General features: G+C 42.1%; 1 protein-coding gene across 1 annotated transcript; it reads right to left on the bottom strand.

The window, feature by feature from the left end:
- Nucleotides 1–7248: 7248 nt before the first annotated feature.
- On the bottom strand, nt 7249–15520 carry slc26a2 (solute carrier family 26 member 2). The gene is made up of 4 exons (XM_027003556.3): nt 15396–15520; nt 11401–12009; nt 9689–10428; nt 7249–9468 (listed from the first exon to the last, which is right to left on the bottom strand). The coding sequence occupies exons 2-4, from the start codon at nt 11989–11991 to the stop codon at nt 8694–8696; spliced, it is 2106 nt and encodes a 701-aa protein (XP_026859357.2). The 5' UTR covers nt 11992–12009; nt 15396–15520; the 3' UTR covers nt 7249–8693.
- Between the last annotated feature and the right edge of the window lie 1485 nt (nt 15521–17005).

Here is a 17005-nt window from a genome sequence, read left to right as displayed (position 1 = left end):
TGGTCAGAAACTAACCAGTGATAAACAGGGTTAAGGATGGCTGACGAACCCTGCATACCAACAAAACAGGGATACAGGTTGCAATTGTATACTTATACAAGGCACATATGAGACATGTGTTATCTACTGATGTGGCCAGGGAGCGGAGACATATTTCTCATCATTTGTCTGATGAGGCTTTAATACAGGAGAAGTTAGTATGACTCTTCTAGGAGTGCCAGGCTATCAGTAACCTTTGCCCAAACTTTGCTGCCATGATGTGTGATACTCCCTTATGCTCTGTCTGTTAAATGATGACTCCTGCAGACTGTAGCCGGGTAGCCACACTAGACTTCATTCCGCTGCGTTCATAATCACAGTAAAGGTCATGAAAAATACATGATAAATACACGGCTTGCATCTTACATAAGAAACCTGTTAGAAATGCATTAACATAATGCATATTACATGGCATTACCAGTATATTGGAGTGGAGAACATTTTATTGGTACTTTATGATAATAAGTCTACTGACTTACAAAATGAAATGGAATCATGAAGAATACATTGTGTTAAAATGGAATACTTGGCTCTTCTGGTTCACAGCACACTGCAGTACCACGTGTGTTCAGTCCCCTTCAAATGCACATTTACAGCAATAAACATGCAGTACCTGTATCATTTCCCTTAGAGATTTGTGCAAAGGTCACTTTTATAACTTCAGCAAAACTTGACTCATTCAGGTATGGTTAAATTTTAAATCAAGACTTGGAGATCCCCAGAGCTGCAAATTAATTTACATTGTCATAAAAATATAAAACCTTTTCAATAAGGATTATAACACTGCCATAACTACAATAAATGAATTGTGCACTTGCTGAGGGCAGTAAAACAATTCGCTCGAGAGCACAACCTTTCTGACCTAGCTTGATTTCCCCTGCTTTTGGTCAGATAAGAGTTTCCTTTAGAAAGTGCTCTTGGAATAACTTCCTCATTTTTATGCAGAAGGACATCAATTTACCCAAAGTAATACTAATGCACTACAAAATCCCCTGCGGTGAACAAACACACCAGCCACTAGAAATACCACAGGACAGCCGCTACAGCCGCATACAGTTTGTTTTACCTATTCTGTAGCCTTTCTTCCGTGGTTAATTTCTGATCAGCCCAGGCTGTTACACTGACACATGTAAAAATACCAGCAACACTACAGTCCCTGTCAAATTCAGTGCAACACCACATCCATAATCATGTCACTACCACGTCAGTGTTAATTCTGTGTCAAGAGTGAATAAATAATAGAAAAATATCCAGTGTGTAATGGCCCTGTAGTCAAAAACTGACCAGTGATGAATAGGGTAGAGAATGCTTTATGCCAGGGGTGAAAGTCTTAACTGTACCCAATAACGTAGCCAGTGAATGTACAACAATCTCTTCTATAATGGTAATTTAACTTGGGGATTTGTTTGTGTGTGTGGACAGTATTCTAGGACTGACTTCATTATGATCTGCAGACAAAGGAAGACGCCTTGAATTTAAAAGACAAGTCTAGTTGATTGTTCTATTACACCTGAGACAATCATTCTTTGAAAGTAATGTGCAGGGCAGAGGTTGTTGTAATATCCTAGACTCTAAAGTTATTGGTCTGTTCAATATTTTTTAGTTTGACTATAATTAAGCCTCTTTTAAACGTTCATTCCTTTGCAGCAGATTGAGTCATCCCATGAAAGCATCATTATTGGTGAGATTTCCCAGCAAAACTCTCAGTATGAAGATATTTGCTCAAAATGTTCAGGCCCTGTAGATCAAAACAGATATATTGGGAAGAATGAACATGAAATTTGTCATCCTATTATCTTCATCTGGCCTGAGAGACACAGGGCAGAGAGCATGTTCTGTGCTTATTTGTGGATCAAAACTGCAGGCTGCTGTGTTCTTTCAGAAGGTTGTTCTCACGGCGGCAGCCCAGACCACCTGTTGAGATGACTGATTCGTTTCACAGGATGCGACATTGATGAACCGGTGAGGCGCTGAAAAATACTAAATAATGCTGCCACACTAGACCGCTTTCAAACTATCGGACACTGATATGACTCACCCAATATTTTAAGTGATGTGGGCCTTTTTTCATGAGAGGACTAATGTCTGCAGCTTGTGGACTGAATATATCATATCATATGATTTTCTTGTCTGTCTGTTTGGTTCATCTCTCACAGAAATGCAGATACACACTGTGCAGGCCTAAAACTATGCTGAAATGAAAGCAGGAATTAGCCAAACCATTGGTAAGCAAGAACAATGAATGACAAAGATTGATGTTTGGTAAACAAAAGTAGCTGAAATCTGTGTTTACCTGACAACATATTGTACTTCCCATAATTGCTTAGATGTTTAAAAAATATTAAAATATCCAGGGGGAAAGTGATTATATATATATATAATTCTAAAGTAACCATTTATCGATGAAACAGGTTTCCTGAGTACCAGTAAATTCATCAAGCACAAGGCTCAGTAAGATCTTTGCACAGCTGATAGTGGCTAAAACATAGAGCTATTTAGTCACTGACCAAATCATTGCACTAACTGTGGTGTTAGTAGATCTGGATGGATGATTTTTCCAGGAATAAATGTGATGTGCTCAGCAGCTGGATCACTACCACTCTGATAAAATCAATTTCTCTTTCCTGACACAATACAAAATACAGAAAGCACTCCTTCTGGGTTTTAGTAAAGATTTGCAGAAACATAAATCTACTTTACGCACTTCTGGTTACAGGAAAAGCCACATCCAGGATAATCCACTGAAAGGTGATTATATCAAAATGGGGCCTACAAAGATTATTCTGAAAAATGAGCAGGATTTGATATCAAAAGAAGGAAGTTATGGAGCAAGACTCTTTCTTTGGGAGCTCAGACAGTTCTTAACAAATGTAAAGTGAGTGTAATAACACTTTTAATCAAAAGATTATGATTAAATATAATCTACTCAAATCATTTTGACAAGTTTTATCTGTAGATATATGTCTTATTTCTATATTTGAATGCTATATCTTTATTAAAAACTGTCCCTATCGCTTTCTTTGCTTAAAAATACAATTTCTTTCTAATCACCCTCCATGTTTCCACAATTAATAGCTATAACTGTTCTTTAAGCAGCTGTTCCATTCTGGTCTAAGATGGACCAGCTGGAAACCCTACTGGCCATGTAAAATCCAGGGGGGCGGTGCAGAGAGAGAGCGAGAGGGGTTAGAGGTCACCCCTCAGATTCATCTGTGTTGCGCTTTGAGGAGTGCACAGAAACAGATGGTGGAGTAGGCCAGTCGGGACGCAATGGCAACGACCTTGCGTTGGCCAAACAAAGCCAGCTCATCAACCAGCCCTCACCGCTGGGATCACTGGCAGAGAGTGTCCCCAGTCACAGGGCCTGGGCCGGGGAACTGTGCAACACAGCACAGCCGTCACACAGTTAGAAGAGCAGCAGCTGCTGGGAGCCTGCTTGGGGACCCGCCTGGGTCACACTCCCTTTTGCCAAGAGGGCGACGGAGATGAGGGAGGTGACCGACGAAGGCGGCGGATGGCACATCTCCGCTCGCTGTGCTGGTGTTGCCCCGGCAGCAGAGCCAAGCCCGGCGAGGAGTCCCCTAGCCACTGTATGGCACGACGCCGTTGCCTGAATATAAATCAAAGGCGGCACGCCCCCAAAGCGCCCTGACCATTTTAAACGCCGCTCCTGCTAGGCGGAATGTACAAATGGTGTGTAACTGCGATGCAAATGAAGAATGGCCTTAGACGCCAGCCTCCCCCCCCCGTACACAGCACAGAGCCCCGCGGTGCACATAGGTGAGATAAACGAACGCCAGTGCAGAGCTGTGGCACTACAGCTCCCATGGAGCAGGAAGCAACCTTAACGCAAAGGTATACCGCAGCAGCAACGCAAGCATGCCTGAAACCGCAGGACGCTTCATTATTCTCAGACGAGCCACACGCTGCGCTCTAAAATCACTGGGAAAATGGAACTTTTCCTTCATGTTCATTTTGTTATCCCCTTCTCCATCTCTCTTCAGCACACACCGATCGGAGGCGATGAGGGGGGTTATATAAGAGCAAATTAGGGATTGAAAATAGCACTTGTGTTCCACCACCTGGGAGCGAGGGGGGCTGTATAGATGTTGAAGGCTGACGACCACTGTCTTAGGACGCTCGAATGAAATAACATGCTGCCACGCCTACACATGGGTGCAGCAGGGCAATTCAAATTACACAGCTGGCGGGCCTCTTCATGAAATACTGCTCATACTGTGCACGTCCGTGACCTGTATTTATATACAGCGTGAGGTGCGACAGCTCATTGTGTGCCAATCACTCCTAGTGGCTTCAAACTCAACTGCCAGCAACATGGCTGTCTGGACTTCAAGTGACACGCTATCACCTCTTCCTGCACCGTAGGCTAATTAGCTACCATGTCAGGTTTTTGTGCTGTAGATAAAAAGTGTAACTGTGAACCTAAAGTGGATTTAGGTCAATAGTCAGAACTTTACGGTGGGTAGCAATCAGAGGTCAGACCGATCTTGAAGTGCTTGAATGTATTTATGGAAGCTGTTGCTTTTTTGGCTACATAAGGTGAAACCGATTTACAAAGCAGGGGAAAGCGAGAGAGAGAGAGAGAGAGCGCTGCTCTTTCAACACTTTTAAAACTCTTGGAGTCAAGACTTGGAAGGAGGTGAGAAGATAATTTCTCTTGACAGAAGATGATCTTTAAAGGCAATTTAAGGTACAGATATGTAGTCAGAGCCTAAACGCCTGCTCGACATGACTCTAGAGGACAGGCTTGTCTTGCCCCAGGGATTCCAATCTATAAGATCTGTCACCAGAATTATTACCTGCGAAATCTTTGGACAGTTCTCATATGTAGCATGACATGTAGCACAAATGCGCAAATATGAAGCGCTGTGACACTGAGAAAACGTCCATCTGTTTGCAATGAAAGTCACTTTGTCCTCATTTTGACAATGCTGCTCTCTGGTGGTGATTTTATGGTAATTTCACCTTCGTACACGTGATAAATCCTACAGTAGACTAAGACTGAAATTACTGGTGATGATGTGTTTTGGGACCAAATTTAAGATGCGTCTCAGAAACCATAGTCTCAGGAGAGGATTTCCAGACACGGTTTAACTTAATCTGGGATAGTTAATCATGTCCTTAAAAAAGAACTTTCGGGAACACAGATCAACTACTGATTATCAACATCTGTACTACAGAGTCCTGAACTAAAGTAAACAAACAATCTTAATTGAATCCACCTGTGTTAGTCTGAATTATCTGGAGCAAAAATGCCTATAAAACATGGAATGCCTAAATTTGTATTGTACTGGAGAAGCAAATGTAAGGATGACCATGGCAGCAGAGAATAAACTGCGATCAAAAAACTTTACTGAGCATGAGAAATCTTCTTTAAAGCAAATACTTTCAAGACATCCCATTACTGAAGATAAACAATACACAATAAGCCATACAGACAAAAGCCTGGAAATCTATTTGTAATGAATTCAGTGTAAATTAACACACATCTACAACAATACAACTACAGGTAGGAAATATCAGCTTCATCAGCGTTCTCTTTCTTGTGAAATCACTGAGTTGACGTTAGTCGTCATGGAGGTGAGTTGATGCAGAGGTGTTGGGGAAGAATATAAAAATAAGACTCAAAGATTGCTGGTACGAGACTGGACCTGCAAACAAATACACAGTTACGGACAGGAATGACGGAGATCAGGCAACCTCGGAACATACCAGATGATGGATCTCACACAACTACTTTAGGTAAATGAATTCTTTTCACCTTTAAAACAGTGTTTGTGTCCGTTTCATCTGATGTGGAGATCTGCATTTATCTGCACTGTTCTGGTTTCGAGGAGGTGGTCATATGGACAGAACTGAAGAGTTACAATGCGGTTTACCCTCCACATTCTCACAAGCAAGGGCGGCAGCGTCTGCCAGTGGGCCTACTGGTCACAGCGGAAGACTGGCTATTCATGCAAGGCTGCCAGTTGAATTTCATGAACACCAGTTAAATCAAAGGAGGAGCACGAAAGACACTGCAAGTAAAACTGGACATGAGGATAAAGGGGAGAGAGAGAGAGAGAGATGCAGATGCATCAAATGCCACAGCAATACCTACAAAACAAATGACCATGTTGGATATGATGGATGCATCTGTAATGCGCCAGACGAAATGTACACAGTCACTTTTAAAATAAAATGACTGTGTGAAGATGTAGATGATCTGAAGAGAAGATGAAAAGGTTGGATAGTGTTGAGAATATCTACTCACGGTGGCACAACGCAAAAGCATCTCCATATGCCAGTCCTTCTCTGGGGTCAACTGTACATGGTGGTACATCTGGATCTCATCCTCTCCTGGTGGGGGATTAGGCATCCATGCCCTTTCAGGTAGCTGTGCAGAACAGCTGCTGCAGCGATGACGAATTGGGGGCTTCTTGGCTCGAAGCGTTTTTCTAAGGCACTGAAAATGACTCTTCCAAACACCAAACACTGCCCACTAGACTCCTACTGCGCATACGAGCCTGGTTGTAGCGCCATTGCTCAGTTGTTGTTGGTGTAAACAAACAAAAAAAATATCCTTCTGGGAGTACACACCTTCACCAAGGAAAATTCAGTCGTGTTCTCCTCTTTCCAATTAAGCATACAGAGAGCAGTTAAGGAAAGTGCAGGAATCACGAGTAGCACCTTTCCAATCACTCCTTAGTGTTTAATTTTCTTCATACATTCATCACCCTCAATCTTCTACTAATACAATTGACTAGTCGACTGATTAATGTAAACAACAAAATAGTTTATTATAAATTATATATTAACGTTAACATAGCTAGTCATTTTAATATGCAACCCAGCCAATTTAATCTCAACACAGCGGCCAGTGAAATCCCAGAAAGACAGTCCGCCCCAACAGCGCCTCTCGGTGACGAGCCAGAAGGATTTCCACAGAAGGGCAGTAATAAACTATATTTGGGCTCTTCGGCATTCAGAGCCCCACCCAGAAAGATGGGCCCGGCTTCCTGCCGCGAGGGAATGCTGTGCTACGAAACGAGTGCACGATCTGGGATCCGTTTCACAAACTGTTTCCGTCTCACATGCTGAAAATCTGCCCAGGCAACATTTTTATCTTTCGTGGAATGGAATTAAATTGCACAGGATGATTCAGTGTCCCCACGGTCGTAAAGATTTGCTTCATGAGAACAACCAAAGTTTGCAGCCAGTGTGTTTGTTTATTTTCTGAAAATGTAGATTTTAACAATCCAAAATGTGATTAGAAAAGCAGAAATGTACACATATATACTTTTTGAATTGTTTGAATATCTGCATGTTACAGATAAAGTGGGAGGAAAAAAAACAAAAAAAAAAACCCTCTAACAATTTACCACCAACTACAGTGCTAAAATATTTTGAAAATTAAATGTCAGACAAAACTCTTACTAAAATAAAGGATAAAAATTAAATATTTGACAAATCATTAACTCCACTAATAAATAAGACTGATATCAAATAAATAAATATGGAATGAAACATTTAAAGCCTATACATTTTCCCTATGATAGCTCGTAATGCTATGTAAAAAAAAAAAAAAAAAAAAAAAAATAGCAGTATGCAATAAAGGAAGAAAAAATATATTCAACAACTATTTGACAAAAGGGTATAACCTCTAGAAATAGGACCGTAAACAAGGCATCGAGGTGAAAGAGCTTTTCACGCAAACCACATAGTGTTTGCAATATGGCTTTAAATTGCATGCCCTCATAACAGTGTGGACCTTGAAAAAATGTACAGCACTTAGGACAAGTTCGTGAACTCTTTGGAATTGGCTAGATTTCCACTTGGAAAAAAAAACAAAAACGTTACCTAATCTTCATCCTAGCCATGTATAAAGACCTAATGAATAACCAACGCACATCAATTTAAACATCTTTCACAAATAAAAACAAGTGCTTGCATGCCATTTCCAACAACTGTTTGTTTGATTGATTGTGTGTTTGTTTGTCCGTGGACATCTTTAACGGACTTAAGCCCCTCCCTCTCCCCTGCTGCGTCTGCCTCTGCAGTAAACATATGGTGCGACACTGAACTTGTATACAGTGTTGTACAACTGCCACTAAAGGAGATTCACAGTTGTTTAGCCGTTTCCCAGGCTGGCTGCAGCAGAGGGATGTTTGTCATTTATAAGTAACTCATAAAACTGTGTTATTAAGTTATTAAAATATGGCCAATATTGCATAATAGGCCTTAAACTGGGTGGATATCTTTTCAATATATAGAAAAAAATCTTCTTCCCCTGAAGATCAGTAAACGTCTTTTCTTGGTTTGCTTGTCCAGCAAAAAACAAGGACACGCCCTGAGACGCACATCGATTTAAAGGAGCATTATTTTAAAACCCCTACACAATTTAAAGTGCTGCACAAGACATAAAAATAATTGATTTTGACAGCAATCATTCTTCTGATCTTTGTATCTTTGGCGAACTCCCATTTTTACGGAGCTGAAAAAGGCACTACAATTGCAGACTACAACTCTCCACTGGTCACAACAAGACTGAATTGAGCAAAATACCAGACTCTAATATAGAAAAACCTGACATCATGGCAAGAGACAAATGCTTGACTGCTCAATTGTAGTAAAAGTGGAGCTGAAACAATATTTTAGAAAGAAGTGTCACAGTCACCATTCTGTGACAGCAAGCTTTGGCCGTAACGGACAGCATCACCGACAGTGTGAAAAATTCTCTCTACGTTTCCTGTCTCTGGGTCGTAGTAGCCACCTCTGCGCAGGGAATCGATGGTCGAGGTGTTGCACTGAGCCAGCAGCAACTGCACACCGAACTCCTGAAAGTCCTTGCGCACCTCTTTCAGAGCGGCAACCCCCGCCGTGTCCAAAAACAGCACGGGGCCGCAGTCTATGATCAGCGTGTGGAAGGGGAGAGCGTGGGGCAGGAAGTTGCCGCTGGACGCCTCGGGGCTTTGCTCCGCCCCTTTCCTCTCCTCTTCCTGCTTCTTGCCCCTCTCCAGCCTCTTGCGACGGGCTCTCTCCTTCACCGGGTCCAGGCCCGTGTTACGGTACAGGGATTTCTTAAACAGGGTCTGGTTGGCGTAGTAGATGGGGGCCTCGTAGCGGAACGCGGCCACACCGGGCAGCGTCTGGAGGCCCTTGTACGCCGTCAGCTCCTTAAAGACGTCGCGATCCCCGCTCTGGCCCAGCTGGAGGGTCTGGGCTCGCTGCGTGCGTGCCAACACACAGAAGGCGCTGGCCAGCACGCCCAGAAGCAGGCCCAGCTCCGTGTTCACCAGTGCCGACGTAGCCATGGTCAGCAGCCAGACGCCAGCGTCCACGCGGTTGGCGCGCCACATTCGGGGAACGTCGCAGAACTTGCGCAGCGCCCCGCGCAGGTTCACCATGATGATGACGGCCAGGACACATCTGACATACAGGAGACAGACAGCAGAGGACGTGCATAAGACACGAAAAGCTGAAACCATCGTCAAAATCTTAGGAACATTAAAGTTCATGAGTTCTCTTACAATCTACCATTTAAAAAAGCTCATGTTTTGTTTTTAATAAGTCACGACTGCTTAAAAATTAAGTGTTCCTTTCCTCTTTACTTTCGTCCACACTCGTTTATACTGCAGCCTTTACGCACTTCTGGAGAGAGTAGAAGAACGGCGCGATGACGAGGAGAATGAGCAGCAGCACGAGTGCCGTCACCAGGCTGGAGAGCTGCGTCTGGCAGCCAGTCGACTCCTTCACCAGGGTCTTGGTGAGGGCGGCGCTGGTGACGAAGCAGCGGAAAAAAGACGGGATGATGTTGCAGAAGCCGATGGCGTACATCTCCTGGTTGGGGTCGACCACGTAGCCGTGCTTCTTGGCAAACATCTCGGATAGCGACACGGTGATGGCGAAGCCGACGATGGCTATGGAGAAGGCGTCGAGCGCAATCCTGGGGATGAGCGACCAAGCGGGGAGCTGGGGGGGCATGAAGCCCGTGGGGATGTGGCCAGACACCTCGGAGCCGTACTGCTCCTTGAAGTGGCCGAAGTGCGAGGCCAGGGTAGTGGCGATGACCACGAAGAGTTCGAAGGGTATGGGTGCTTTGAGCTTGGATTTGAAGCGCTCGTTCAGCTCTTTGGTGGGTACGAGCACAAGCAGGCACAGCACGCTGGTGATGAGGTCACACATGTTGGTTTGGTCCAGGCTGCCGAGCAGGCCGATCCAGGTTTTGATCAGCGAGCCCCAGCCCTGGGTGCGAGGCAGTTTCAGGCCCAGAAGGTACTTTAGCTGGGAGGTAAGGATGGTAAGAGAGGCGCCAGTTGCAAAACCACTCAGCAGAGAGTCAGAGAGGAAGACCGAGACAAAGCCAACCTGGAGGAGACCCATTAGCACCTGAAACCGCAGGAAAGAAGAAAAGAAAGAAAAAAGCTCTTTTACTTCCCTGAGATCAAATTTTGATCAACCACAGGATCACCGGTTTGACACCACACTTGTAAGGACCTCTACACTCAATGACGCACATCACCTTGTGGGTGTACAGTTAGTCTGTGGCCCTTCTGTTGCTATGCACAACTTATGCTAGGAATCACCCAACCCTTTATCTCTGGTCAGTTTCTAATCAAAAGACTGTTGCTGGCTGGATATGTGAGAGGTTGGCCACACTCTCAGCAGGGGCACTGATGCATGTTGAAAATGGAAAAGAAAAAAAAAAAAAACCCAACACGCACGCACGCCCGCACACAGTATTACTGTGCCTGATAAACATGTACCAACCCAGCCAACACCCACAGCCATGCCACTACCATGTCCACGTTAATGATCAGAAACTGAGCAGTGAGAGCAGCTGCTGAGCCCTGTGTGCAGGCTGCAACCTGTAGTTACACACTTACAAAGGCATTAAAAAACACAAAATCAACCTAATTAAGTGTCCAGGGAGTGTAGGTATAAGGGAGGTGCGTCTAATTAAGTCTCTGGTGTGATTATACTGACCAAGATTATATTTATCACTTATTATTACGTACATCTACTTTATAGCTCTATGGCTACTCAATGTTTTTGTCAGTTCTCTGCAAGTTAGTTGAATGATCGCTCAAGAAACATGCCAGTAACAACCCCGTGGACACAGCACAAAGTCAGACAGCTGACTTCAGATGACAACAGTGGTGTAGATTACAAGTTATAACTGACTACAAAATGGATGGCAGCCATTAGGTATAGCTATAGAGTAGCTGCATCTAAAAGTCATCCGTTACTGTCTGTTTGACCATAAATTATTTGGCATAAAATACTCCTAAAAAAAGGAAAGAAAAGTATTTCCATTCTAGTCAAGTTTATGCACTTTGGACCCTGTAGGCAGGGACGTACCTGGTAGACTCCTGCTGTGAAGGTAACAGTGGATCCCACGATAATGGCATAGCAGCTGCGGTCACAGTCGGGGAAGGTCCCATTTTCCAGGCTGCCCAGTCCGGTCCGATTGCCTTGCACGTCCGTGACGTATCCGGCCACGGCCAGCTCCCGTTCCACCACCTGGCCCACCAGCAGACACAGCACCCCAAAGATGCCCACCGAGATGTGCCGGGACGTGCCCATGAATGTGTAGATGATGCAGGAGAAGAAAGACGTGTAGAGGCCGTAGATGGGGTCCTGGGCCGCCAGTAGAGAGTAAGCAATGGACTGGGGCGCTAGCAGAATGCCCACGATCACGCCCGACATCACGTCCCCCAAGAGCCAGTCCTTGATCCGGTACTGGGGCAGCCACTTCAGGATGGGGACGGAGTCGAGGAGCAGCGCCGCAGCCCGAGCCGGGCTCCAGGAGCAACGCTTCTTCAGCTTGCGGCCCAGCACCACCTTCAGGGGCTCCTCCTCTTTCCCACGCTCCTCCAGGATGAGGGGAACGTGAAGGTCCCCTTCAGGTCCAGGTGCTCTGGCAGCAACATTACTCCCACCGCCAGGCATGCTGGGATCCTTAGAGCACTAGGCACAGATGGGAACATCTTTTAATAAGGTTAACGAGGATCGTATTGCATGGGCCGCAACCTTGAACATTAAACATCGGTTTGACAAAATTAAGATGCCAAGACAAAGTAGTAGGCAGGTGTGCATTTGGGTCTGTGGGAAATGAGAATGTAAATATTGACTTTTAATGCAAAGATAAGCATTTTATCAAGGTCCAATCATTCATTAGGGCAAGCCTGAGACATTAAATATTTGCTACGCAGCACCACGATCTGTGAATCATTGATCATACTTTATCTCAACATGCTTCAAATGACTTTATAAGGGTCAAACAGCTAGGTGCTTTTGAGCTGACATCTGAGACTCAAATACTAAACAAAAAACAATTTTATATGTCTAAGTAAATACAACAGCCCATCATCACTACTATAGCTCCACCTGTAATGTGAAATCATTTTTCATAATTTCACGCATTGCTTGATGAATTACCAAACCTTTCTCAATCCTAACAAATTTAAAAAAAGAAAATTCTAGTCAGAGAAAAAGCTCTTCCTGAACAGAAGCTCAATAAGCTAAAATGAGAAGTCCATTACTTATTTTAGATTGATGGTGAAATGTAATGACACCAATACCTACTTTTCCACTCCGTGTGGTTCCCCTATTTGCTGCCCATGACAATGTCAATTTATTAAGCAGCATTAAGACTAATTTAAAAAGTCAGTACGTTTATACAGCCCAACTTGTAAACATGACAGCAACGTTATGCTGAATAGAAAAAGCAACGAACGATCTTTTTTGCAAAAACGCGTGGCATACTGACATGTCTCCGGACATACATGAAACAATATATTGGCCTTGGTGCAACACGTTTCACTACAGCCTACTTTATTGTGGTAGATTGTTACTGAAACAACAGCATGATGTTCGATTAAAGTAAACCCTAGTTTAATGTCATATACAAGCATTAAAGCATGCTTTGGCAAAGGGGTTAAGACTGCGGCCTACGCCGCACGGACGCTGCAGCTGGACCGCTCGCAAACGTACGACCACACACGGTTTCTCCAGATTCTTTTCCTCCTATAGAGCAGCTAAGGCAGGATCCTCAGTCAACAGCAGTGGGCCCACTCCCTCTAACAGCAACAAAGAGTGCTCTGTGGCAGTGCTCCCGTGACACCGCTCCAGGACGGGCTTGACTCTGCACTTTTCCGCAAGCTTTTGACTAATGAATATGTTAAATTGTACCTTGCATAGTACCCTGTAAATTTTCAGTTAAACCACAATTCAATTCATTAGAGAATAAAGGAAATGGATGGAAATTAGAGAAATTCATTTTTTAAAAGGACATAATGTGCTGGTAGCACAAATACTCCTGATTAGATTTCTTGTGAGACAGCCACATTGAAAGTAAAGCCTGCAAATTGTGGGCACAGCCAATCTGGGGAGATGTACACCTGTGTAATTAAATAATTCATTTAGGATATAAAGAAATGAGCATTGTATGAATAACTGTAACCCAATTTCCCTTTCCTGACAATTACTAAACTGAACACTCACATTATAGTGCAACAAATGTAACCAGCAACTTTAATATACATTTTTGGACCTGGTATTACCAAGTCCCCCAAGTGGGAAAGTGATAGCCTACTGGTAACCTAGTCAATTGGAAGGTTGTGGGTTCAAATCCTGGCTCTGCCATGCAGCCACTGTTGAACCCATGACTTGAGGGGTGCTATACGATGGCTGACCCAAGCTCACAAAGAGCTGCTTTATGTGACGACTGCATTTCATTGTACTGTACACATGTATACATCACAAATAAAGGCATTCCACCTAGCTCATCTAATTTCATTCCAATTTTAAATGACAACATGCAGAATCAAAGTTACAAAATAACGAGACAGGTAAAATAAATTGACTGGCTTAAATGTGTTACTAGAAAAATGTTCGTGCTTCATGAATGGGACATTGATGAGAAGTCTGTAATCTGAAGCCTACACTTTACAGCCTACAGGTTTGCTACTAGACAAACCAGAATTCAAATAGGGGGGACACAGTTACAGCTTTTTCAGTGGCTACAACTCCCTGTAATGAAGGCAGAGGCCAGAAACTACACCCATCTTCAAGGTGACAAATGTGTGGTCAGACCAAAGAGACAGCTCCCTGGCATAGCAGACAGAAAACGCATTTATCCTCCAGAGTAATAACTTCTGTCCCACTGCCCTCTCCTTTGGGGGTGGTCCATCATACACTCCTTCTACCTTGCAAAATTTAAAATTTTAGAATGTTTCCATATAAAAAAATAAATAAATGACAGAATACAAAAAAAAAGCAAAAAAAAAAAAGCATGACGTCAAATGTCCCCAGTACACCCGTTTTATTCAATTCAGTCATCTTATTTTCTGTAAAATACCTGTTGTGTAAACATCCGGAAAGCATGTGATGTCTTTCAAATATGATGAAATTGACTTCACCAATAGTGCAATTTTGTATCCGCATACATTGATATTTTCAGTAAGGTTAGCAATTCGTGCCACTACTGGCAGACCAGGTGGTGCGTCTTAGCTCTCATGGGTTTTGCGTAGTGTATAAACAAGCCTGAGTGCATTTTCATAGTCATATTGTGTTACACCTGTAAGAACGGGTGGGAAATCTACAAGATTTTTAAATGGGAAGCTTTCTGGATTCCTACTTTAGATACCATGGCAACAGCAGGGACGACTGAGGAGTTGAACCGTACACTTTTTTGCATTAGATAATTAGCCTCTGCCCTCTTTTGAAGCATTTTCCTTGATATTGTGGAAATGTATGTGCGCATGTGTACAGACCGTATCTGAATTTATGTCTGTGGTAGTTTTGGTCATCTGATCATCACGTGACTAAGCACTTAAAGCAAGAAAAGCAGCTTACGCATTCATTTTAGAATGGCACAGAGCATTAACAGAAACACACACAATACATAAAAGAAAATCACTTAAGCAGCAATAACCTTTTGCGAATTTGCTTGAGTGAGGGTTTCCATGTTTTCCTTGTATTTTGAATTTGAAGCGTGCAAAAAGCGATAAAATAAACAAAATTGTTGGGAAAGTTAAAAAAAAGTTAAAAACGCAAAAGTTTACAGGTGAAGGGTATAATATGTATACCTGTAAAAAAAAAAATCATTTCATTTAAAATTTAAAACGCTACAACATGCAGAATCAGGAAATTACAAAATAACGAGACATCCGAAATAAACTGGCTTAAAGTTGTCGTGCCCAAACGTTCCCGCTTCATGAATGAGGACTACTAATGAGAAGTTTCATCTGTAGTTAACGTTATGTTAGTTTACACGTCACCAAAGAAAGCGGAATTAAACCAGGAATACACAGTAAGTTGCCTAGAGTTCTGAAAGTTTGGCTGCCACTCACCTCTTAATGTCTACAAAGTCACTAGTACCCTCGGCATTCAAACCACAGACACCATCAAACGCGTCGGTTGAGTGCCTATAGGAGACAGTGGACCACTGTACACGCCGCCAGCAGACTTAGAGCCGTCTCATGAACATGAGATTCTCGCAATGCTTGGCCACAATTACGAATCAATATCTGTCAAAATAAAAGTCCCAATTAACAATTCTTTCATTGTACTTTCAATTTCAAAAGGGAGAACCAAAACGTACAGTGACAAATGTTGTAATTTATTTTAAAATATTCATTAAAAATTCTGTAAAGTCTATGAATCCTGGCTATGACATTATTGATAAAAGGCCAGCACAAAACTTTATTTCCTAGCTACAATAATTTAAATAGAGACTATACAAATAAAATGACAAGTCCTATTTCTGTTACTATTTGTCTATTTAAAGATGCCCTTAGTTGTCCAAATTCTTTTCAAATTTTCTTTATTTTATTATATTTGCCAGCCCCACTAATCCACTCACCTGCAAAGTAATTCAAAAATCTTTTTTTTTTCCTATAAAAACATTTTTATTAGAATTTTATCCTAATCATAAGGAACATTTTGATCAGTTTTCAGATCCAACTGTCAGAAATCTATATATATATATATATATAATATTTAAAGCCATATTCTTTAAAGTTATGTTTAAATTCTGATTAAGGACATATGTCTTTTTATAAAGTGCCATTCCACCATTCCAAACTTTATGTCCCAGCAACGTTTTCCGTAAAACTACATATCAGAATTCCTCTTTTACATGTATTAATTTATCTAAGATGTGTTCCAAATCATGCAAATGACTTAGATGTTGACTTGTCTAAGATGTGTTCCAAATCATGCAAATGACTTAGATGTTGACTTGTCTAAGATGTGTTCCAAATTATGCAAAGTTTTCATGAAAAGTCAGATTTATTAAACTAAGGATGGATTAACATACCTAGCTCATAAATGAAGCTTATTTTTAAACTAGTTCAATGGATAGATTCTATAATCAAAACAACAAAAAATATTTGTTGTAGAGTCAGTAGTCAGAACAATATAACTGTGAATGATCACAGCTTGTCTTGTTTACATTTACAACGTTGTTTAATTAAATTTAAAAGTTTCACTTTTTGGCTTTTATTTTGGCAAAGAAGTCTTATACTTTTCAGCAATGGTGCTCTTTTCACTATCCTCCACTCATGACATCAGAGCCTCCTTCATGGTGCACAACTGGGTTTAAAGTGTCAGTGTTAAAACTATATTTAAATATTAATCATTAATTAATAACTTAAGAATAACTGGTGTTCCTTTAAACATGTATTATTGTATGCTCTCTCAGTTTCAGCTGTTTCTTATTCTTATTCTATGACATTACAAATGTGTATTATGAATACCACTCAGGAATCTGACTTTTTTGACTTTCAAACTGAGTATTTCAATATTCTAAAATATAACTAATATAACTAAAATGAGTTTAACTATATTCGTACTGGCTGTATTGTAACAAAATTGTTCTGTTACGGCACAGATTAGAGACAGACACTCGCAGATATGAATAAGCAAATTGGTTCTATTTGTACGAGGATAACCCAGAGCT

Source organism: Electrophorus electricus, chromosome 16, assembly GCF_041902795.1.
Source record: "Electrophorus electricus isolate QZ-2024a chromosome 16, ASM4190279v1, whole genome shotgun sequence".
Classification (NCBI taxonomy): Eukaryota; Metazoa; Chordata; class Actinopteri; order Gymnotiformes; family Gymnotidae; genus Electrophorus; species Electrophorus electricus.
The sequence above is the reverse complement of the archived record's forward strand: the minus strand, read 5'-3'. Positions and strand labels throughout refer to the sequence as shown.

What these genes read in the sequence shown, in the direction of transcription:
- slc26a2 (XM_027003556.3), bottom strand. Translation starts at nt 11,991, where the DNA reads ATGCCTGGCGGTGGGAGTAATGTTGCTGCCAGAGCACCTGGACCTGAA. An exon ending in TCACAGCAGGAGTCTACCAG is followed by an intron (nt 10,429 to 11,400) that starts GTACGTCCCTGC and finishes CTGCGGTTTCAG; the next exon opens with GTGCTAATGGGTCTCCTCCA. An exon ending in TTCTTCTACTCTCTCCAGAA is followed by an intron (nt 9,469 to 9,688) that starts GTGCGTAAAGGC and finishes CCTGTATGTCAG; the next exon opens with ATGTGTCCTGGCCGTCATCA.